Raw genomic sequence first — 23,687 nt, forward strand, 5'->3', positions numbered from 1 at the left:
TGTATATGTGTGTGTGTGTATATTCACATTATCACAGGCTCCAGGTTTGCTCAGCGAGCAGTGGCTCTGCAGCAGCCTGCAGGCCAGCAAGACCAATTCTTGATAAGTTCTTTAATACAGGCTTAGGATGAAAACTGTCCTAATGCCACTATTTTGACAAGCGTTGCAGAGAGCTGTCTGGAACACAGAGGGTTCTTTTCTGTCGCAGTTCCTGCTGGAAATACTGCCTGGCCATCTACCCACAGCAGGGCTCATTTAGTGCCAATATCTGCATTTTCTTCAAGATAAAATTAGAGGTAAAATGTACTTAATGGGTGACACAGAGGTGATGCCAAATAACTGATATCTCTAGTGTAGCTAATACACCAGAGCTCCTTCGAAGAAAACTGGCCGACTAAGCAATTACCTCTAAATAACGAACGTGTTATACTGAGATGTAACACCTGAAACTGAAAATACGTTTTCAGGAGTGAGGGAAGAGAAAGCTGACACATGGACAGCAGCTGCTACTGTTAACAGTCTAAATCGATGACAGCAGACTGCATGTATAGGCTTCTCGTAATAGTAGCCTTAGACACAAAGGCAGCTTCACCTGTAGGAAGAACGACGACCATAAAAGTGCAGCGTTCGTAATTCATTAACCAGGTCTTGCTGCTTGAAGACTCATTATGTGTAGACACAGCAGGGGGCACAGTGACATAAACTGTGGGTCAATTTCTACAAACGCTAATGACCTCAACATAGTGAAAGACTAAGATTATAAATAAACGAGCAAATAATGAAGACATAATGAACAGATTTCTCTGGGAGCAGCTGCCTCTTTCCCTCTTTAAGAAATGACTCAGGAAAAACAGAAAAAAGTGCTAATCCCTTTTATAAGTTAGCAGAGGAGGACGCGGCAACTAGTCTAACCATGGGTAATTATGACACTGGTGGTTATACAGTGAGGGCCTGTCGCACAGCGATAACCAGAACAACAAGCTGGGCTGCTGGCTCTCCAGATGGAGATGGAGGGATGCATGTTTAGTATGGAAATCAGGCCTGGAAAATGCAATTATTACTATAGTTGTGGCAGGAAGTGAGAGCAGAAAAAGAGCAGAGGGACAGTGGGAGGCAGAAGGGGGCACATTAAGAAGGGGAAAGAGACGTCTGCCTGTGTGAGCTTAATTCACAGATTCTGGGTGCCACCGGTGGACGGTGAAGGTGAGACATCTTCACTTTCTCATTCTAATGAGACACTTTATATTGTTGAATTCTTAATGAAAAAGAAGACGTGTGCTTGTATGAAGCAGAAAGGCGGAAAAGAGAGAGGTTAAGGGATGTAAATGTAATTGTGTTGTCTTTTTCTGTTGGCTTTCTTTCTTCTCTAAATAAATTAAAAAAATATTTCACCAGTGCTTGGCTCAGTGACAACACCTGCCGCCTCTCCACCTTGCACTCTATTCTCTCCCATTCGTACTGCCTCTGTAAAAATTCGTTCCCTCGAGACACAGCTGAGCGGAGCTGTCAGTCGGCTTTGCCTTCTCTGACGTGTAGGACTGCCGCCTCTAAGTGAGCATTAGCAGCCTTTTGAAGTTACAGCAGGAGAGGGATGGGAGAGAGACAATAAGGCACACATGAGCAGGCAAAACTTTGGATACCAATAAACTAAGTGAGGATGAGAGGTGCATGGAACATGGGAGGCTGGGAAACCTCTGCTGTTTGCATCAGTGATAGTTGAAGTTCCCTGACAAAGCAATGTCTGTCAGGGAATAATTGATGCTGAGGCTAGGAGTGCAAGGATAAAGATAGTGTGTCCCTTTAGGGATGGCTGAATGGGCCAAACTGACAGCAGTGTGTGTGCGCGCGTGTGTGTGTGTGTGTGTGTGTGTGTATGAAACAGCAAGGGTCCATCCTGCCCCTCTCAGTAGCTGCGTGTTACCTACTGTACATGCTGCTCTCAGCTTTATTCAATTGTCCATGATGGATTAATTAGACACACCACATGGTCAATACCTCACAGCTCAATATTAATTAGTAATAACAATTTAGACCATGCGCTTTAAAGGTCATTCAAATGTCTGCACTGCAGAAAAAACACATTATTCTTATTTTGCTCACAGTATATAATAGTTAGCATATTTGGATGACTTCTGTTGACACACACACACACACACACATCATTTATTGATACTAGCAGATTAGAGATCGTGCTAATTAACAGAGCTTATATAGTGATTAACCACCACCAGGCTATCACTATCTCTAGACACATTTACTAGGTAATTTGTGGGTCATTCCGAAAACCAAAATCTTTCTCTCCCATCCACATGCACTCTCACGGTTGAATCTAACTGACTGCAGATCTCAGCCTCACTGATTCTACCCTGACCCAGATACTTGGGTTCTCTCTCGCCCAAATCCTTTTAAAATGAGAGTCCACTTTCTTCTTCTTCTTTTTCCTCCCTCCAGCAACATGCGGCCACAGCCTTCCCTCATGGTTTAATCATTGTGGTGCTAAAACACAGGGGAAAAAACCTTTCACTCCAGGACACTTAAGCAAAAGTGCATCACTTTTAGTCAGCAACCCCTCTAAGACAGAAAGCCTTGTCTGTGAAGTGATGTTGATATGTAGCATCTGTGTCCCTGGAGAGAGGTGCATTGTGGGCACTTAAGGTGACTTAAAATGACCCGAGAACTATAAAATACTGTATATCAACTACGTGCAGAGTCACTTGACTGGTACTGTAACCAAAGCTCATGTCTTTGCTTTCAATACAACACTGCTTTAAATGTGGCAAAAGACTTAGTGATTTTAAAGAAGAAAATTTGAATACATATAAAAAGAAGCGTTTCTGGGAGAAGGGGAAAAAAAAATCCTCCGATCCAAACAAAGAGACCCCCCCTCCCAATAATCTCTATATATACACCCCTATCTGAGTAATTAACCATGGCAGCCATTTTGGATCACCGTCGAACATTACCACCCGAAGGAAAACAATGACACACTTCTTCAGTTGCACAGCTGGTCCACAACAGCGTCAAGGGACTCTCAGTCGATACGTGCCAATACTTAAATAGGAATATGTCTGACTTCAAGGTTTTAAATTCAGTGCGTAAGCAGATGCTTGTCTATCACAGAACTGTCCTGATGAAAGCCCTACTATGTGTGAGTTTTGCACCCTGTGCGTCTCTCAGCCTCCTGCATCGACAAAATGTCTGATGTGATTGTGTGGAAATGTGTCACCATCAGTGGATTATGCAGCGGGTGTCTTGCTGGGATTTCTGTGCAAATGTGGATCTGTAGTCAGATAACGGCGTGAGAGCGTAAGCCGTGAGTGTGTGTTGTATGGCTTTCACTGTGAGGACAACTTTGACGTGGTTTTCACTTCCTCACATGCCAAAGACTGTCAGAGAGTCAAGACTTGGTTTTAGGGTTAGATTTAGGTTAGGGTTTAGGGTTAGGTGTTTAGATGGGGTTGTTAAGGTTAAGGTAAGAGGCTCAGCAATGTGTCTTCACAAAAACAGCAGTACAAATGTATGCATACAACTCCCCAGGAGAGGTTTTAGAAGAGCATTACTTATTCACCCCTCTGGCTGAACTGATGGAGTTCTCGGGCTAAGATCCCCCTGGATGAAAGATGGGTCGAACATGAGCGATGTCAGAGATGGTCTTACACATGGTTACGCTCACACTCACACTAGAGGAGCTGTTGCCTAACGGTGCGATTCAAACACATTTACACCTGCTGAGGTCGAGAAAAGCAGTGTGGCTTCACAGCTGCACCGAGCGAATGTAGAACAACAAGTCAGAAAAATAGTGAACACCAAAGCAGCTTGGGGCCTAAAAGCACTGAAAAGGCATGGACGAAAGGACACACACACACACACACACAATACACCTTATTATAAATCTACCTGAAATACACAGGTGTAAATGGAGGAAGTGAGAAAATCAGAAGTGGGAGGGTTGGACAAATGAACAAACAACACTATATAAAGTCTTTAGAGAGTGAAATCACAAATGAAAAGAAAATGAGGATCCCTGAGATTCAGAAACGATAAAACTCAGACAGCAGCAGAAAGGAAGGAGAGAGAGAAAGCTGGGGGGGGGGGGTGTCTGGTGATGACCTGGTTGAAAATGTCATGCTACATGCAGCACTTTCCCCGTGGCAGCATGGAGCTCAGCCCAGAGAACAGAGACCTGCTGAGCTCACTCATCACATGCTGCACAGCAGGAGTCCAGATTCACATCAACATTCGAATACTCTCCTAAATTAGTCAGCAAATCTGTACTGGCAGCACTGTTGTATGAATGAGAGTCTGTCTCTATTTGAGACAGTGTGTGTGTGTGTGTGTGTGTGTCAGCGAGAAGGGAGTAGTGAGACAAACAGAGAGAGGAAGTGGGTGACTGCATTAATTAATAATAAGACGCTTCAAGTGTTTGTGTATATGAAAATATGTGCATGCGTATCTGGGTATGATCTATGCGCGATAACGTGTGTGTATCTGAACACAAATCTTTAAAATCAAACCTGGGGGGTCGATATCTGTGTGTGGCCGGGCGTTCTCAAATTACCTCCGATTACTGCCTGCTACTACCAATGCTGGGCTAATCGAAGGCAATTTGCATTTGGCTGATGGGCAATTTTAAAAGTGTCTCCCTGATGCTGTCGGAGGGGAGGCAGGGTTTTTTTTTTTTTTTTAACTAACACATGCTCAAGGAGTGCAGAATGAAAAAGAAGGAAATAAGATCTTAGCATTCAGGTTCAAAATAAAAAGGGACGATATTAAAAGGCCTGACGACGAAGGAAGGAAGGCTTGGAAATGAGAATGCACTAAATGAGATGGATCCAAAAAAAAAAAAAAATAGTAACAACACTTGAAGAATGGCAGAGGAGGGAGGGCTGATGTAAAGAAGAAGCTGCACTGTGGGAGCAGTACCTCTACAGTGATTCCTCTGTAGTGACACAAGGCTCAGAAATGGGAACCGCTGTAAATTAAGTGGCCTCTTGTGGCCTTCATTACAAACCATAGACAGAACCATAGATGCAAAAACAGAGAGAGAAAGCAAGTTGGGGGGGGGGAGCTTAAGGAAGTGAAATATGCGTTGAATTAATCACGGCGCTTACACCCGTATGGTGCCAGGAGCTGAAGGCAGGTGCTCATCTACACACTCTCAGGTAATCAGTCCTTCACATATAAAGCTCTACATGGATTTCTAATAGGAGCGCAGTTGCATACACAGACAGGTGAAAAGGCAAGGAATGAATAAAAAAAGAAGAAATAAAGAATCTGTGGTCTGACACCACATTCAAAGCAGAGAAAAAGGACAAAAAATGTCTCAGAACAAGAAATCTGGCTGAACACCATTATATAAACACATTCAGAGTTAGTCTTATTGCTGCTAGAATACAACAGAGCTGTGCAGCTACACATTTATTTAAATATATTTATTTCTTTACAAGGAAATTGTAAAAGCATTGATCAGTTATGGTGAATATAATTTGCAGTTTTAATGCTGTGCAGGGCTTTTGAGGTTAAGTGTCTGGATTTACCGACACATTAACTGGAAAGATTGATCCTCCTTTTGCAGGACAATGACCTGAATGGTCGAGTCAATTTTCGCCACTGCAGAGCTTGCAGGCTCTGTCTGAATCAATTCTGTAACCTTTTCTGAAATCTAACTAAAGCGTGTGCATGCGTGGAAGTTTCTGTCTGTGCTGCAGGAAGCGAAATGCTTTATGTGTCTCCCTCTGCATTAACTATCATCTGCATCCGTGTCCGTGCAGCCTGGTTTCCACTCACCAGCTCGATGAGCTCCTGGTAGCACACCTGTCCCTCTTCATTGCTCTGGACCAGGGCTAACAGCATGTCCAGTTTGGACGGGTCCAGCTGCAGCTCATGGTGCTCCACCAGGCTGGTGAAGTTCTCCACTGCGATGAAACCGGTGTTCTCTGGGTCCAGCTGGGAAAACAACAAAAAACAAAAACGGCTCACAGCTCAGACCACTGGGGATAAAAACTGCATGATAACAGTTGCACTGAAAACTGCTGCTTCTGTCATGACTTTAAATAATAAGCAGCACTGCAGAGATGAAGTGTGGGCCTGCCCTGAGGGACAGTGCATCAGCATAGACGCACAGGCACACAACAAACACTCATCCAGACAAACGAGAGCTACGAGGCTGAAGACATAAGCTCAGACGGTGACACCTGTGAAATAATTAAGCTGTGTTGCTGCTATGATTCCTTTGAAAGCAAAGGCCCCATTCAACCTCATTAAAGTAGCAGGTCTGTCACAGCAAACAACCGAACGGAGCAGCAGGAGAAGACAGGCTGGCATGTCATTCTAATACGCACTGACCTGAGGCTTCCCTGAAAAATATATATATATATCCCTCAGTATTAAATGAGGTTGACTTTTCAGTCTTTGTTTCGGAGCGGATGCTTCATTTGACTGTGTGAGTCCATCCTTGGTCACATTTGCGGCTTGCAGTCAGTGGTTTTTATAATCACCACTCACTCACTGAGGCCCACAGCCCCCTGGGTTATTACTGCTGATGCCTGTATGCCAGAGCTGCTCCTCGTAATTGATTTAAGCAGGAGAGTGTCACAAAAATGGCTGAGTGTAGTTGTCCAAAATAGCGCCGGGTTAAAAATGGCTTTTAAAGTATAGGGTGTGTATCTACCCTTGGTTTATGTAATGTGGGTTTTTTCTGGGGGCAGTGGCTTCTCATACTTACTCCATGATTTTCTTCCCTTACCTTCTCCCCTTAAATGCAGTTCAATTGCTCTCCAATAGAGCGTTAATTTCTCATGCCAGCTCTCCTTAATGCATCTGACTGTGTTTGTGAAAATGTGCCCGAGGACAATCTGGAGCAGTACAAAGAGACCACATGGGAAGAACCCTCTCTGCTTACCATTTTACTGTTTCCTGAATGCTAACACGGCCTCATTAGGTTTCGGATAGTAAATCAACAGCCTCTTGTTGCCCCAGGGAGGAGTGAGCTTTCAGATGTTGCGTCAGTGTGGAGTCAGTCGTGCTGGATCATCCTTGCCCATGTCATGAGTCCACAAGAAGAATCCCATCTAGGCCGTGTTAGTCTGGACTGGGTGTGCTCTGACATGGTTAGGCAAAGGAGTTACACTGGCTGCATGAGGAGAGTGGCATTAAACCAGACTGTGCCTCTACTACAGGAGGCTCAAAGCTTAAGGCTCTGCTGCTCAGCACAGGAGCAAAGAAGATCAATCAGGGAATCAGTTGGTTTCAGAGTGTGTGTCCGTATGAAAGTGTTTCCTGTATGTGGTTTGCTTCTAGGGGTTTTTACAGCCATTTAGTTGAACATAAACATCCCTTCAAATGCATTTAATCTGCCTTTTTCACTCCCCTGAACACTTATTTATTCACGGGGGAGAGTGCAGTAGAGGCAGAAACTAATGTGTTAGTTTTGATGATGCTTGACTCGAGTTGAGTGTTTTCCCCACTGCTGGTTGATGCAGTCGAGGGATTTTGTTAGTTATGATACTCTTACAACGCTCTGTGTACACTAACACAATTCTGCAGCAGAGAAACTGCTGTTAGGTAATTTTAGTCACGGTTCAGCACACACACACGCACACACACGCACACACACGCACACACATCGTGGTCCCCAGGGCAGTTACTGGAAACACCTTTAACTCATTGCATTGTTTTAAATGAAGACTGCACACATGAAGGGAAAAATCCACAGCATATCTCCCTCTTGGACATTATTCCTTACAAATCTCACCATAATCTCAACACCACAGTAAGCTCCTAGCTAGTAGGCACTGACAGACAGAAATCTGGAGGCTGTCTGAAATGCAGAAAACCAAATTTGTGAATATAAAATGAACCAAGACGGGAAAGAAACTGGGTCCAGGTCTATTTTTAGATAATCCCCTTAATTGCACGATCCATGGATGTTAGTTAAAACATGGCCCTATTCTTCCCTTGAGGAGAGCTGAGCAAAATGGTGAAGATATGGTGCTTGTGATGTGTAGACCACCAGGAAGACATGTGGGGAATAGAGGGGGTGCAAAAGCAGAAAAGCAGCAGGAGGTGGAAAATGGGAGTGAGAGGGGGGCTGTCAGTCAGTGCAATGAAAGAAATGAAAAGTGATGAAATTAAAGCAACAGTAGAAGGAGGAGAAGGTATGAAATAGAGGAGAGAGAGAAGAACAGAGAGTCAGAGAAGAGACAGAAATGAATCTAAGACGCACAGAGAATAGAAATTCTGTTCTTCTGTGAGTCCTCCTAACAGAGCAGTCTGGCAACAGTCCTTTTCTCTTTCCTATAAGAGGCTTGTGACACACTCCAGTACTCTGCATCCACTTGCCACAGAGGGGAGATAGATCAGATTCTAATGTGCTCCTGGCTCAGCCCAGGCTGACAGGGGGAACAGAGAGCCACACTGGGGACGTCTGATTACTGTCAGCCTCCATATGTCAGCACATCACTGCACATACAGAAGCAGCGCAGAGCCAGACACAGCGGCACACTGTATATGGCTGTGAACATTTACACAAACCAAGTGTTGACGCTGAGCTGTCAGACCGAACAGATACTATTCCCTTCGTAGTCTGACCTTATTCAGGAAGACCGTCACACAGGAGAGACTGTCTGCTGAGGATACAAAGAGGTGGGGGATTGGTTCTTGTAGCCAATTAGGGTTATCAATTAGGGGGATGAGGTACACTGAGATCAAAGAGCGTTGGCAAGAAGAGTCCGTTTTGTTTTTGTTTTTTTTCCCCTTCGTGGGCAGCCTGGTGATGTGGGTGAAGGAGAGAGGAGGGAGACAGAGAGAAGAAAGGGTTGGAAGAAGGAGGGAAAAAAGCACTGAGAGGGAAGCAGTTATTGAAGCGATCCAGCACTGGTGAGGGCGACACTTTGACAAGCTGCACGTGTTACCATGGTTACAAGTCGCCCGTGTGTCATCCCTTTCTTGCACCCCCCTTTCCCCTCTCCCCCCTTCCCCCTTCCCCCCCAACATCTTGGCGTTGGAGAGGCAAAGGAAAGACACAAAAGGGACAGAGAAAGAAGACTTCGAAAGGAGGCAAGGATGCCTGACAGGGGAAAGGAAAACTGAGTACAGATGATGGAAAGAGATAAGAATTAGGTGGTAAAAAGACAAATGCAGGGTTTAGATGTTTAGATTTTGGGGGGGATTATGAATAGAAAGTGGAGGTGAGGAGGCTGAGGATGAAAATGTACACACAAGTATGAGCAGGAGCAGCAAAAAACACTGGAACTCCAACCACAGGGGAACAATCTCAGCGTTAACCCCCGGGACCTCTATTACCTTCAGAGCAGTGACTCCGACTGACCTGAGCCCACGCTTGACTTACCTGTCTGTTCCACAGGGGCTGCAGAATGAAGCAACCAGCCCGGAGATGAACCACAAAACTTTAGCCATTATAGGTCTGCAGCCAACAGGCTATGCAGCCAGTCCTATTGCACTACATCCTGAACCTTGTTACACAAGCAAACACAAGGCCCTGTGTATGCAACATAAGCTGATCTGGTCACAACAAATGTGGCAGGGAGTAGTGATGGTAAAAATTCTCCCTGGCTGCAATTTGGAGACGTTCAACTTAACTGATATACAGATAGAGAGCAAAGCATTTGTTTAAGAATCCTCCTGCTTTCCTCCTGATACTCTTAGTGTTCACTAATTAGTTGATCAGCTATGGAATAACTAGTTCCAGCTTATTACATGTGAAGTTTAAACATGTTTTAAATGATTACATTACCTCATCCTCCAGAAAAGCTGTGACTGGCATTTTTTTCACAAGTTCTTGACATTGTAAAGACCAAGCTATGAATAAAAAATGACAAATCAAAAAAGGAAATCATTGTCGGAAGTTAAACAACAACAATACTTTCTCATTAGAAAATGATAATTATAAAAAGTTACTGATATGGTTCCCAGGCCCAGTCTCAGTGGCCCAGAGCCAATCCTACAGAATACTTTGGCCTGCATGAACAAGACTGTCAAGCCTTAAAAAGGCCGTCTACCCACAGAGGGCAGTGGCATTTACGGGGTAGAGCATATTTGCATGGCATCAGATAAAGCCTTGTGCTTAGTCTCTGCTGCCCTCAGGACTCACTGGTGTTCAACAACAACTGGGCCACTGACTCTGTAATTATCACAATGCATGTTCTTTCTGCCCTGCTGTTCCCACTACCATTATAGTGGTAGCTATGATGGCCCTAATATCCAAACCACTCTCTCCTCAAGTGGAGACAACTGTGGAGAGACTTTTAAAGAATTTTTTCTTAATTTAAACAGTCATTTAACTACACTTCCTGGTGTTTTAATACTGTATTAACAGCCAAAGGCATTTACAGCTCAGTGCAAATTAGCATCAGAGAATGATGAAAGGGGACAGCATATAAGAGCCTTATTCTTTCTACTTGACATAAATATGTCAGAATGGCATTCAGAAGCCTCAGTCCTTAAGATGGAGATGGAAATAAGCCAGATAAGAACAGAAGGACACATGGGAGAAATATTCAGCACCTAATGATAGCACACTTCAGTGGCTAAGTGCTACCAACTATGAAGTTGCCTTATCAGTGGCTCTGCAATAGGAAGGCTTTCAGAGAAACTGCGTCTAAGTGTGTGCGTGCATACTCTGATCATGAGCATATGTGTGAGTTTGTGCAGGCCAGAAATAGCCTGGGCTCAGCATTGCAACCTCCTGCAGACAAAGACTAATAAACACACTCATGTTGCCGCTGTTGCTTTCCTTTTCCTTTACCCACGCAGCATTTTCATGTGGTGACAACACCGCAACTTCACCTCTACTTTAAACCTGCAGTGCTTATACAAATCAAGCATGTCCAGTTTTCTTTTGGTGTGTGATATTACTTAAAGTTTAGTGCTTCCAATGTGCGGTTTCTCTCTTGTGGATTAGAGGACAGTGGGATACTGTGGTTGCTGTCTGAAGCCTGTTGTAAATGTGTCGAAATAAATCTGGAGGGCATGAGTGCAAAACCACAAGGCATGCTCTGCAAAACATTTTCCTGGATAAGGATTAGAAAAGAGAAGTGATGAATGTTTAGGCCTGGCAGCAGGCTTTGTTCAAAACAAGGTTACATATTCACAGTCCAAACGCAGTTGGAAGATTTCACTTCATTCTTGTTTAGTTAGGGAGACCTTTACCAAATCAAAGGCTGCCGCATGGAGCCCCAAAGCTGGAAAAAGACTGTTGTCAGCCATAGTGAGTGATTTGGTCAAGACTTTAGCTTTATAGGACTGCAGCCTGCTCAACTGTGGCCTCGCAAGCTGTCTATATGGACATACTGGGACAATAAAAGTAAACGCCACAGTCAATAAAACAATGTGAATACTAGTTTCATCTCCACACCAAGGACTTGCTGCTTCAAATACTGACACAAATGAGTCAGCCTCTTTGACACAGCCGTTAAAATGTGTCTGTGAAAAAAAAAATGTATTGTTAAGCTATCACTAAGTGCTTGTTACTGCATCACAGAAGTGCTTATACACCAAATGGCTCACTAGTGTTCATAGAGCATCTTCTCACTCAACCCACACGGGCTTCCTCCACTAACACGGGCTTCCTGCACGTTATAATACACATTCATAAAAATGCAGTTGTGCACGTGATCACGGACACACGCACACATCTCCCCAAGCGTTTTGAGTCTGTTGATCAATGTGTTGCTGATGGGCCATTTGCGACCCCTAAACCCTGCAGCGAAAAAACAGAAATCAATAAATCAAATCTCTTTCTTGGACAAAATGACAGCCCCATCTATCTGCTAATCACCCCACACACCAATAGGCTGTTTGATCATCAAGAAACAGGAGTTAAATACCAGACATGAAAAGAGCTGAAAACACACACAGACACACACATGCTGTATGTCTTCATGAGCACTAAGCAAATATACACACAATTTAAGGATAAAAATCTGCCTTCAAATCCATTTTGGTTTGTTAATTTTAGAAATGGGTAGACCGAAGCTAAATTCAAACATAGGTCTGACCGGACAACAAAAACAGCAGCTTTTCTCGATAACTCTAAGAACCCAGATGCCAAGAGGAACATTTTCACTGGCCTACATATGACCACCAACACTGTGTGCTTGGTCTTGGTAACCATCTTCAACAACAGAGCTGAAAAAGGGGTAAAAGTTTAAAGCCAAATCACAGTTTCTATTATGAAGAAAAAACCCTGACCTGGGCTTCACAGGAACTGACTCATTGCTTTAACTGTGGATAGAAAAAGCCAAATCAGCCTTGGCTTTTGTGACGCTGAGATAAGACTTGGGTAAACACATAAAGCCAAACTGAAAGACTGAAAGACACATTCACAGTTACAGACAGACAGACATCCGTGCACATAGAGCATGAGTGCTGCAAGCGCTAATGCAGCAACAATGTGACTTCTCTTTGTAATTGCCTGTTATTTAATTATTTCTGACTTCATTCTGCAAATAAAACAAAAACAAAACAATCAATTCCACATATATATTCATTCATATATCAATCCATTTATATGCACACACATCCTCCCTCCCTTCCATAAACAAGACATGTCTGTCTCCCCCCCTGGCTCATGATCTGACCTCACATTCTTGGGGCCCACATGGCTCCATGATGCTCGCATCCGTTGTGTTGTCTCCCTCTCTTGTTTTGCCCATGCAGACAGTCCTTGCTATCAATCCTAACATCTCTCACCCCAGCATCCATGTCTCAATCCCCAGATAGATGGTGATGTGGCCAAGAGCCTGTAACCATAGAAACCTCCGCCGCTGCTTGCTCGCTCACTTACCTGCTCTTGTATGAGCTGAAACAGGGAGCTTCTATCCATATACTGGCCAGGGAGGTGAAAGGAGCCGCCGAGGACAAGGGCATAGGGAGGAGCAAGAGAGGAGTGGTGGTGGTGTTGGTAAGGACAGGATAAGGTGGAGGGGGATTTTCTTGAGGCAGCAGCTGGTGCCTAAATTGTAGCGTCAGGCCCCTTCGTAGCTGCTGCGTCCCCTTGAAGATGGAAATCGTCTGGTGGGCTCGGTCACTGGTTTTCCTTGCTGGTGATGTCGCTGGAGTGTGAACCGGTGCTGAGTGTGAACGGATGGTGGTGCAAACTGGCCGTGACTCTGCTCTGTGCCAGTGCAGCGTGGCGTGGCAGTAAACCCAGCTTCACCAGACGGCAGGCAGGCACGCAGGCAAGGCAGATCCAGCAGCTCTCATTCACTCTCCTCCTCCTCCTCCTCGCTCTCCTCTATCCCATTGCACTGACTGCTACCTCTCTCTCTCCCCTCTCCTCATACACACACTGCACTGCCTGAATACCAATAAGGCAGGGGAGGGAGGTGGCCTCTTTCTTCCAATTGTAGATGGGGAAGGAGTGGCAAGGGGCTGCGGCTCCTCTCCTCACTACAAGTGAGGTGTCTCAGGGAGGGAGCAAGGGATGGGTTCCACTGCGGCTTTGCACTTACTACTGGAACAGATCTCCCCCCCCACGCACACGTCTGGTCTGTTACTGACAGGCGCTCACACACAAACCCACACACTGTAAACAAGACAAAAGCTACTAATACTCAGGCATATGGCAAAATCTGTGTTATGATTGTGTGTTTTAGAGTTACTGTGCATAAGACAAGATGAATAGCATGGAAGACTAAAGATGTGCTCCTAAAGAAAACTATAAATTCCATCCTTCTTATCCCTGTGCTAATTATAAGCATTGGCACATTAGCACACTGTATGCACCCACCACTACACAATTAAGCATATTCTCATCCCCAGGACACATACACAAACATAAAAATGAATTAGCCTGTTTGGATGGCTCATTGATCCTCCAATGAACCCACATGAATACTGCCGCAACACTATAATGAGACTGAGTCCTCAATACAGTACTCCACTATAAGTAATACCAGAACAAATGCTCTTTTTTTCATTAATGTGATGCATAATAAAGAGACCGGCATGCAGGGAGCAGCATATGATGATCAGAACATATGAGCGATGGAAACGAACTTATTACTGTCGATGTGGGCAGCAGGCAGTGGCTGTGCTTGATTTCATTAAGATCCCCTTTAAAAAGTGATTCTTCTCTGCACAAATCTGCAATGACCCCTCCTCCTCAGTACAACTGTAATGGGAGTGAGGTGGTGGTGATTGGGGGGGGGGGGGGGGACGGGACATAAATCCTAACTCATAAAACAGCTTTAAGTGCCCTGGAGTTGATTGTAGCTGAAGACACCGTCAGGGTTGTGTTGTGATGACGAGTCGGGCTAACAGATGATGGTTGAAGCAGGGCGCTTTCTACTCCTCTGCAGTGATCCTCTGAGATTTACCGCCAGTCTGACTCAGTGCCTTGCTCTGTGATAAACAGTGCCTCGCCTGTTTAAGTACCAAGATTGCACCAGATGTTTGCACTTTCATTTTCTTATAAACAAGAAGGGTTATAATTCTTCTTCAGTGTGAGACACATTTAAAAAATATCTGGACCTACTCATTACAGCAATGTGTCTTGTGCTTTATTGGCTCAGACTGAGGCTTCTGCTTATATGAAGCTATGGGTAACTGCTGTATTTGCCCTAATGGACTGGGCTGGGGCCACCCTGAACATGGCAGAGCTCCCAGACTTTCCCTTTGTCACCTTCCATTATGTCCATCTGAAACACTCTTGTTTAAACAAAATCCTAATGACCACCCAAGTGTATAGAAAAGGCAAGATCCCCCCTTTTCTGTGAGGAACGACAGAAATCATTCCATGGGGGTGTTTGTTCAGCCTCTAATCAATATTAGGAGTGAATTTGTCTTCAATTCTCTGTAGTTGTGAGCATGAATGAGACAAATCTAATTATAAGGTCGTTGCTGGAGGATTTGCAAACTGCAATAAGTGGGAAAGATTGAAAGAACAACCAAAATGAAACCCAATTCAACTGTTGCCTTGGTAACCTCAAAGGACTCCCATCAAACAATGACAGACAAGTACCATGGACTGGAAAAAAAAAAAAACAAAAAAAAAAACTAGTGCAACAAAAAAAATACAGAAAAAAGCAGAGACCATTTTATAGAAAAAAGAGGCTCTGCTATGTTTAAGAAATATTATGCTTATAATGTTTATAAATGTAGCTTATATATGTTATATAGCGTAGCTGTTCAGAATTCAGAATATAAGTGCATGGGCTGTCTAAATATATATATATATATATATATACACACATACACACACACACACACACACACACACACACACACACACACACACGGGCAAGTAGGTTCACAGACCCTCGGAGAGTCACGTCCATATCATTGTTTCCATTACACTGTCACCAAGTGACATTATCCAGATGACTGACGGAGCAAGATAAGCCTCCAGTGAACTTCTGTCTCGGCTGCCTAAAGCATCCCCAACTGAACGGTATCTCTTGAGCTCGACTAAACCCTTCATGTTCTATTCGCCCCTGGTGGACGGATGCAGGCGGCAGGAGGAGAAACCTTTTAACAAGACCTGAGAGAAGGAGACAAAACACTGGTCTGGTCTCTGTGTGAGAGCAGAGAGAGAATAACAAGTCCTTTCAGGGAGGCAGAAACAAACATTAATTAGAGCGCCAGCCTGCACTCTTCCTCACCAGCTTAATGACCTCCAGGTCCAAAATACAGGTGTTTATTTATTGGTGTCTGAGTGACAACAGTTGTGTTTCTGGCAGTGAAGCGGCAGGTAAGAAGGAGCAATAAATGTATGCCTTAAAGGTCTGAATGCAGTTAGCTTGTGTCTTAATTAAACATACTCCGCATCAGGGCCTTAGCACGAAGAGAGCATGTATGTCTATCTGATGTTGTTTAAACTCAAATAACAGTAATTTTGAAGGTATTTCATTATCATTACCCTGCAAGTATACCTACAAGACTATATAGAAGGCAGAGGTCCTTACAGTCAGACAAGTAAAAGAGCCTAGCCAGACTTGTTATTGCTCTCTCTCCTACTGGAACGCAATAACCAGAAATTACCTCATGAAATCTTAATTAAACTGGATGTCAATGTGAACCAGCAGAGAGCAGCCACATCAGTGTCTGAGGCTGTTTCTCTGTAGACATCGATTTGAGATTGACTGCAGCCCAGTGTATGCTGGGAAACATTCCTGCCATCTACCACCCATTAAAAAGAGGAAGAGAAAGTTGAAAACATTAATTGGGCTGAAAGAGCTACAGGCTGAGATTCAAAACAAGAGGAAGTTTTAACTACAGCAGTACATGGGATGACAGATAAAGACTGGTCCTAGTCCATGAAATACAACTAACACAGCAAGTTGTTGCAGGACCACAGCATTATAGTGTTTCCACATTGTTCTCTTAGCTTACCTAGTCTTTTATAATCAAAGAGACCAGTTCTGGGGACTTTCTGGAACCAGATAGTCTCGACTTACGAGAATTAAAGCAGATGGTCGATGTTCACACTTGAGCCTCTGGATGTCAAACAGCAGGGATTGTGCAATAGAGGGAATCACCGGTATGACTTAAAAAAAAAAAAAAAAGGCAGAAAAATCAATCAGGTCACTGAATGACACAGTTTTAGTCCAAACTGTTCTATTTAGAAAATCTCTTGGGGACATAAAACAGAAGAAGAGAAGAAGCGGAAGGAAAGATTTCAGGAAAGGAAGATGGAAAGGGGAGAAAATGAAGAAGAATAAGGAGAACAAAGGGAAAAAATAAAAATAAGGGCATATTACAAATTAAATTGGAATCCACTCCTACAGCTCTGTCTCTGCAATATTCACATCTTGTTCAGGGATAGACCTTCCTCTCAAATATTAAATGCTATTTCTGACATTATAGTGTCATGGTGACACTTCTTGCTGAGTTGAGCACTGGATTTTCAAAAGCAGCTTTTAAAGAGGTTTAGGAGTCACAGCAGTAAAGCTGAAGTGTAGAGAGACCTCTGGTGTCCAAACCTGCAGCTGCATCGTAGGCTGTAAGGGCAGACACCCACCTAAGGCAACAGAGCACCCAAGTAGTCTTAACAAACGAGACGCAGTGACTTAACCTGAAATACTCAGCCCAGCAAGACTGTTTCAGATATATCAACAGTATAACTTTACAGACTTCCTTTATGATATCATTTCAACATTTATTACCATCTAATGTTATACAGACATACCTGAAGCAGCCTGTTATATTTACAATTCATGCCAAATCTATGATTGCATGGATAGCAAATTGCACTGCTAATTACTTGTCTAAGCTGCTACTGCCCTCTGTTGGTGAAATCGGCTTGCAACAGTGTTCACCAAAATACTTGGGCCAGTGCTTTTAAAAAAAAACCCAAAAAAACAGCTGCTTAAATGTATACAAGGAACAGAGTCCCTGCAAAAACTGTTTCAGCCATTGTTGTGAAGTTTCCCCAGAACATTCTGTAATAAGAAAGCAGGAGACAGAACAGTCTGTGCTTAAAAGGTGATGCTTCAAGCTGTTTGCATATGATAATAATCATATGCATATAATCATAATCAATATTTTGTAAGAAATAAGACAACTATGCTTGAAGCCTATATACAATAGATGGCTCTGGTGCAGTGGAAGCCTGTTGAAAGAGCTTGTGCTATTAATGTACTCTACTGAAGTATTTAAGAAGCAAGGGGTAAAGTCAGGATTAGGGCTAAATGTAGACTGTAGCAATGTATTAGTGTCGCATAAAATGTGATAACTTGTAGTCAACACGTCTCACGTGTAGGTTCATGCAACTTCAAAAGAAAATGTCAGAAATGTAGTTTTAAAGTTCTGCATGAGAGTTTTATTGTCATCAATAATAATATAATTTTAGTACTATAAAGTAACTAACTAGCTGGTTTATAATATACTGCGCCAACTAAAAATGATGTCATCTTGTAGCATGAGAGACAATAGCTCACAATAGCTTCTGTTAGAGTCATCTCCGCTGCTTGACTGGCAGCTCACAGGTGGAAGCCTGTCATGTGAGAGGTGCTCTGACAGCTGACACGGTGGAAATAGTTACCTGCTCTACATACTGAGATGATAAACGCAGGGTGTTTTCGACTGGGAATGGTAGGACATTCGCAAAGAGCAGCTTGGTGCAGGGCAAACTGACGGGCCTCTGTTGGCTCGGCCGCGTAGCAGTCGGCGCAGCACTTGGCCACTGACACCTGCTCAGACAGACAAGTGTTGTCACAACTGTCAAAACCCCAAAGTACATGCACACTACCTCACACCCCAGCTGGCCCGAGGACAAGTGTATTAAAACTGCTAGGGTGTCAGTGTCTTGTTCTCACGTTCTGTTGTCTGAGCATGGCAAGCTGTTGGTTAAGAACAGATTTAATCACCAAAGAATGAACAGTTTTTTCTGTGACGTGACAATGGGTCCAGCACAAGCTGATAAACGACATTACAGAGTAAAAAGTAAACCTATCCAAAAAAAAAAAAAACAAACATGTAAAAGTTTTTTTTTCCTATTTTTTTTTAATCACATCAATAAATTAAACTTACAGAATTGCTCATAGTTACCTCTTCCCCAGGTTACGGTCAAACAGCTCTATTAGAGTATTAGAGTGAGAAAACATGCACATTATGACATAAACCACATTATACCATTGTAATAAGTTTAGAGATGCAGGCTAAAATTTTAAAATAATAAAAACACAAGCCTGTATTGCCTGTTGGAGGCGTTTTGTTTTGGGGCATGTTTTGGTCTTATTGTCATTTGAAATTGTAATGAAGAATAAATTTGACTTCTCGACAGTGTCATTAATAACAATCACTCCATTTCCCCTACACCTTCCTTAGATTAAAGTTATATACATATTTTATTAACTTTACTTCAACACAATTCACTGTTTTTTTCTCCCCATCACACATTAATGTGTAGGCCTAAAGTTAAAATGAGTTTATAAGTGTCTAGTTTAGAAGCTAGACACACCTCTGCCTTCTGCCTGAAGACCTCATGTAAAGTAAAACAGTTTGTAATTATAATCCTGAGGTTTCACAGGAGAAAAAAAAAAATCTAATCTAAACCTCCCCTCCAGAGCTGCTTTCCTTGCAACCTGAGTAAATAAAAAAAGATCTGATTTAATTGAACCTTATCGGACTTTTAAAGCCAGAATAAACGACTACACGGTTTTCAAATCAAAGCGACTCAGGAAGAATGCTTTTAATGTAACACAGTGTGGTCATGTGCTGGATAGTTTGGGACTCTGACAGCTGATCCTCAGCCCTGATACTCAGCACACTGAGGCCTTCAGTAATAAAATGGTGGGTGCTGTTACCCAGAATGCTTTGGGCCAGAGAAAGGACAAGACTTGAGAGGGTTTTATGCAGCTAAAATTACAAACTGGCATCAGTTAAATTTAGAGGCTAAAACGCTTTGAACATGATGGTGTAGCTGTCTTCTGTAAATAAAGGTGTAACATAACTCCCACCAGACTCTCTCCAACTTTGGACAAATAAACCAGAAGCTGGGTTAAGCTTCATGTAAGATAAATGTATTGTCACTTTAGACAATGAGGTGATTTTAATAAAATGCCATCTTTAAAAAAAACTGTAGGTAAAAATAAAATAAAAATTAAATTGTATGTAACCTATATGGTCACCATACAAGCTGCCCTACAACTAAGACTGTTTTCATTGTTGCTCATTATTTTCTTGATGATTGTTTGGTCCAGACATCAGATAACAATTGACAGTATCAGATTCATTATTTGGTCGAAACAGTGAGAAACCTAAATATATTTAAATTATAACATGTTAGAATTTGTGATTGAAAATAACTGAAATGCTTATATAAATATCGAAATTGATGCAGGTTCGTTTTTTCGCCGATCGGCCAAATCGATTAATCGACTAGCCGTTTCAACGCTACCGCCACCAGAAAAGGACGCTGAGCCTAAAGGCAAAACCTTCAGTATGATCCTGGCTGGAGAGCTCCAACCATCGGACCGATGGACATCAGGCCCACTCAGCTGTCGCCTCTACAGCGCGACCCGCATAATAACACACAGGCTACTGGGGGCGAGTTACATCTAATTATACTCATAATTGCTTTCTGCTGCTCGTTGAGCAGGGCTCGGGGGGTCCAGTCGCTGTGGAGGGCGTCCCTCTGTCGGCGGATGAAGGGAGTGGTCTGGCCGGGGGAGAAGTCTGTGTTTGGCTGCTGCTGTTCAGCGCCGCTTCCTAAACGGGGCACAAGCGGCCAAAGACAATACACCACATCACGGCGGACAAACGGCCCAGCACCCTCTACCCAAACAATACCAACACGAGCCGCAAGCTGTTCCTGCTACACGTGGTCCGAAGAGGAGTCGCAAACAATAGACATGTTATTCATGTCATCATAGAGCGTTTACTACCGCGCGCAAACAAGCGGCGCAGCGCAAAGCCTAATCCCCATCCTACCTCTGTTACGCACTCATTCAGTTGCACCATGTAAATATTCAGTCACTCAGTCACTCCCTACCTCCTCCCCTCACTCATTCATCCTCTCATCTGTTTACTCCCCCTCCCTCTGTTACGCACTTGTGCTGTCCAGTACATCCTAAATCCAGTTTGATATGAAGCCATTCTCCCCCTGCCTCCGTCCACTACCTCATCCTTTCATCCCCCCCTTCCCTTTTTAGCTCAACTGCCACACATGAAAAAAAAAAAAAACACAACAACACTCATTCACTCACTTCACTCCACCAGCCTCCCTTCCTCTCCTGGTTCTCACTCATTCAATCTTCTCCTTGCGCGCTAACCCACTGTACCTCGCCCACCCTCTTGTTAAACCAGACCAAAAACCCTAAACAGACACCAACTCAATGTAAGGACACAGCTGGAGACAGAGGCACATGGACACGTTTAGAACCTAAATTCATTTTTTTTAATGATTGAACTGCTACTCTATAGTAAATGTGCAGGTCCCTGCAGGACATAATAATTAGTAACAATGCCATTTGAACAGGAGTGGACACTTCATTGGTTTAAAACAGGCAGGCTCCTATAGTGCAGTGTAGAGGAGCAGCCTGGCTGTCCGGCGTGGTTTTATACCAGTGAGTCTGGTGTAGACTATTACACAAATGTTGTTACTGTCCATAAATAGTGTGAAATAACTCGGATAAATATGCCACAAAAGTCGGGGGAAAGCACTACTCCAGTGACTGGGACTTTCATATATATAAGAACCAAAATGGCGTTGCAGGGAGGGACATCAGACCTGATTTGAAAATAGTAATAATGACACTAAAGCTGAGTGTTTGTAAAGTTCGTTATTTGGGGTGTTTTTGTTGCTTTGGACTGGCACCACAGACACTCACATCAATGAGGAAAGCCAGATTTCAAACCTGTTATTGACTGTGGTCTGATGCGCCAGTTCCTGAACAAAAGAAAGCCATCACTGCGCCCTATATTGAAGGACTTTGGTTTCGACTGCAGCCCCCCTTGCAGCTGGACTCACACCTGGTCACACAACAGCCACTTACACCTCTGCCCGGAATCTGGGGATCAATTTTATGACCCACTATCAGAATCCCTGATCTTTGGAGGTGCTGGCAACTTTCCTGACAATGGAGCTCGAGTGGCGACTGCCATAGTGACACTTATAACCAATTCCGTCCAAAAACCAGCAAACACAACAAACCCATCCGCCGTATTACAACCCCTGTAAGACCATATTATCGCCCCAAGTGTCACCTGTAACTTAGATTCTGTGACATTTAATTTATAGGAGGTTTAACAGTAAATAATCTCTACCACGTCACTCAAAGTCAATGGCCGGACTGTGTTAGTTGGGAAAATGTATCGATGTATTAAAAGCAAAAACGGAGCCCTGCACTGACCAAACCTCGTGCATCCGTTCGAGCATAGATTCAATTTCGATATGCATTGAATGATTTTACCCCTGGTTCCGTCTGTTTGGGTCAATTTAACGCGAATTGTGCAAAATTGTTCACAGCACGCATTACTTCGAGCGGGTTTTCCTGGAATAAAAGTTGCTCGCCGGCGCGGACGAAGCGGAACAAGTGTGTTTCCGGGAAGCCCAATGTCTCCGCTATCAGCTCATAAGGTTTTGTGGATCAGTCCTCCGCCGTGGTTGTTATATTTGACGGGAGTTGGAGGATGAAGAAACACAAACGGGACGGCGCCAGTTCCATGGAGTCCGCTAGATCAGCTGCTGGCAGTTGCTGTTCTCAATCACGTCCGCAGATAGGCTTCATAGGCTCACTGAGGCGCCCGTGGAATAAGACACTAAAGTGATCCAGTGAACCGACGTCGCACTTTGCCTGGACTATATTAACATTTTATTCAAAAAGCAGAAAGCGGGGCTTTGTCTGCCAACTCGGACTTTCTCGGGAAAAGCTTTATCGCTGCCCGTTCACATATTTCGCTGTTTCTGACGCTCCGGAGGAACAGCTGAGCCGGGTGAAATTACACCTCCAGGACTTTTTTTTGGTCAACTTACTCAAAAGAAAGTCGCTATGGCAGAGACGTCGGCAGCTCCGGCCAAAGCTAAAAAGGCATCCAAGCCCAAAAAGCCCGCATCTCATCCCAAGTACTCGGAGATGATTAAAGCGGCCATCGTGCACGACGCCAGCCGGAGTGGAGCGTCCCGTCAGTCCATCCAGAAGTACGTGAGGAAGAACTACAAGGTGGGCGACAACGCCGATGTGCAGATTAAAATGGCCCTGAAGAGGCTGGTGGCATCCGGGATGCTGCGCCACACCAAAGGCATCGGCGCGTCCGGATCCTTCAGGCTGACCAAACCTGAGGACTCCAAAAAGTCCGTCAAGCCGGTGGTGGCTGCCAAACCCAAGAAGGCGGCGAAGCCCACCAAACCCAAGAAGGCGGCCAAGCCCAAGAAGGTAGCCAAGACGCCGGAAAAACCCAAGAAGGTCCCTGCAAAGAAAGTGAAAAAGGTCGCGAAAAAGGCGACACCAGTGAAAGCCAAAAAGGCACCAGCTAAGAAGCCCAAGGCAGCCAAACCCAAGGCAAAACCAGCAAAGAAGGCAGCCAAGCCCAAGGCAAAGTCTCCCAAAAAAGCAGCCAAAACAGGAAAAAAGAAGTAAAGGGACAATAACAGAAAAACAGACACTGTAAATACCTAAGGAAATGTTTTCGTATATGTATTATTTTTGTAAGGTCTCATGCAAATGCTGTTTTTACTAGTAGTTTCCTCTCAACTGCACTCTAAAGATTGTGTAGAAATAATTGTGAGCATTTTATTTGGCGTTAATAATATTAATTTGTCTGATCTTTGGTTACATACAGGAAAGAGGAAAAAAAAACAATGTATATACAGTTGGACTAATGAATAGTTATTGTTAGTGCACGGGGTTATACTGAAAATACAAATATTTCAATGGTGAGCATTGTTGAGCCATTGAAATGTACAGACCATGGGCAGTGGACGTCAGCAGGATTTTCCTAAAGGCTCTATAGTTGTCATTCTGTACACTTTGTTATGTTCAGACGCCTCGTAAAATACAATCACCCCATTGTTCAGTCACTTTTAAAGACTGTTTATACCCAAACTCAATAAACCTTTGTCATCTTCTACAGAAAGTCTCTCAACTTAATGCGCGCGTTTTACGCGTGAGTAATCGATCCTTGGTGAGGAGGTCAACATGAGTGAAGGGGCCGAAAAATGACTTTTTCACATATCCATACACAGACCGAATACATATCAGGTTAACAATAACACGACCCGTCCA

General features: G+C 43.7%; 2 protein-coding genes across 2 annotated transcripts in view; one reads left to right on the forward strand and one right to left on the reverse strand.

Moving 5' to 3' along the window:
* rhbdl1 (rhomboid, veinlet-like 1 (Drosophila)) overlaps positions 1-13,250 on the reverse strand; it is a 31,067-nt gene extending 17,817 nt beyond the window's left edge. The window contains exons 1-2 of the mRNA XM_026315145.1: positions 12,806-13,250; positions 5,788-5,946 (exon numbers count right to left, since the gene is read on the reverse strand). Coding sequence (XP_026170930.1) covers positions 5,788-5,946; positions 12,806-12,844 — 198 coding nt within the window. The 5' untranslated portion in view covers positions 12,845-13,250. The remainder of the gene's footprint in view (positions 1-5,787; positions 5,947-12,805) is intronic.
* An 8,930-nt stretch (positions 13,251-22,180) lies between these two features.
* Positions 22,181-23,532, forward strand: h1-0 (H1.0 linker histone). Its single transcript, XM_026315144.2, has one exon. It carries the CDS (start codon positions 22,455-22,457, stop codon positions 23,040-23,042), a length of 588 nt encoding a protein of 195 aa, XP_026170929.1. The 5' UTR covers positions 22,181-22,454; the 3' UTR covers positions 23,043-23,532.
* The last annotated feature ends 155 nt before the right edge of the window (positions 23,533-23,687 follow it).

The sequence above is a fragment of the Mastacembelus armatus genome, chromosome 19, assembly GCF_900324485.2.
Source record: "Mastacembelus armatus chromosome 19, fMasArm1.2, whole genome shotgun sequence".
NCBI classification, from domain to species: domain Eukaryota; kingdom Metazoa; phylum Chordata; class Actinopteri; order Synbranchiformes; family Mastacembelidae; genus Mastacembelus; species Mastacembelus armatus.

Coding starts and splice junctions, on each gene's coding strand:
- h1-0 (XM_026315144.2), top strand. CDS start 22,455: ATGGCAGAGACGTCGGCAGCTCCGGCCAAAGCTAAAAAGGCATCCAAG.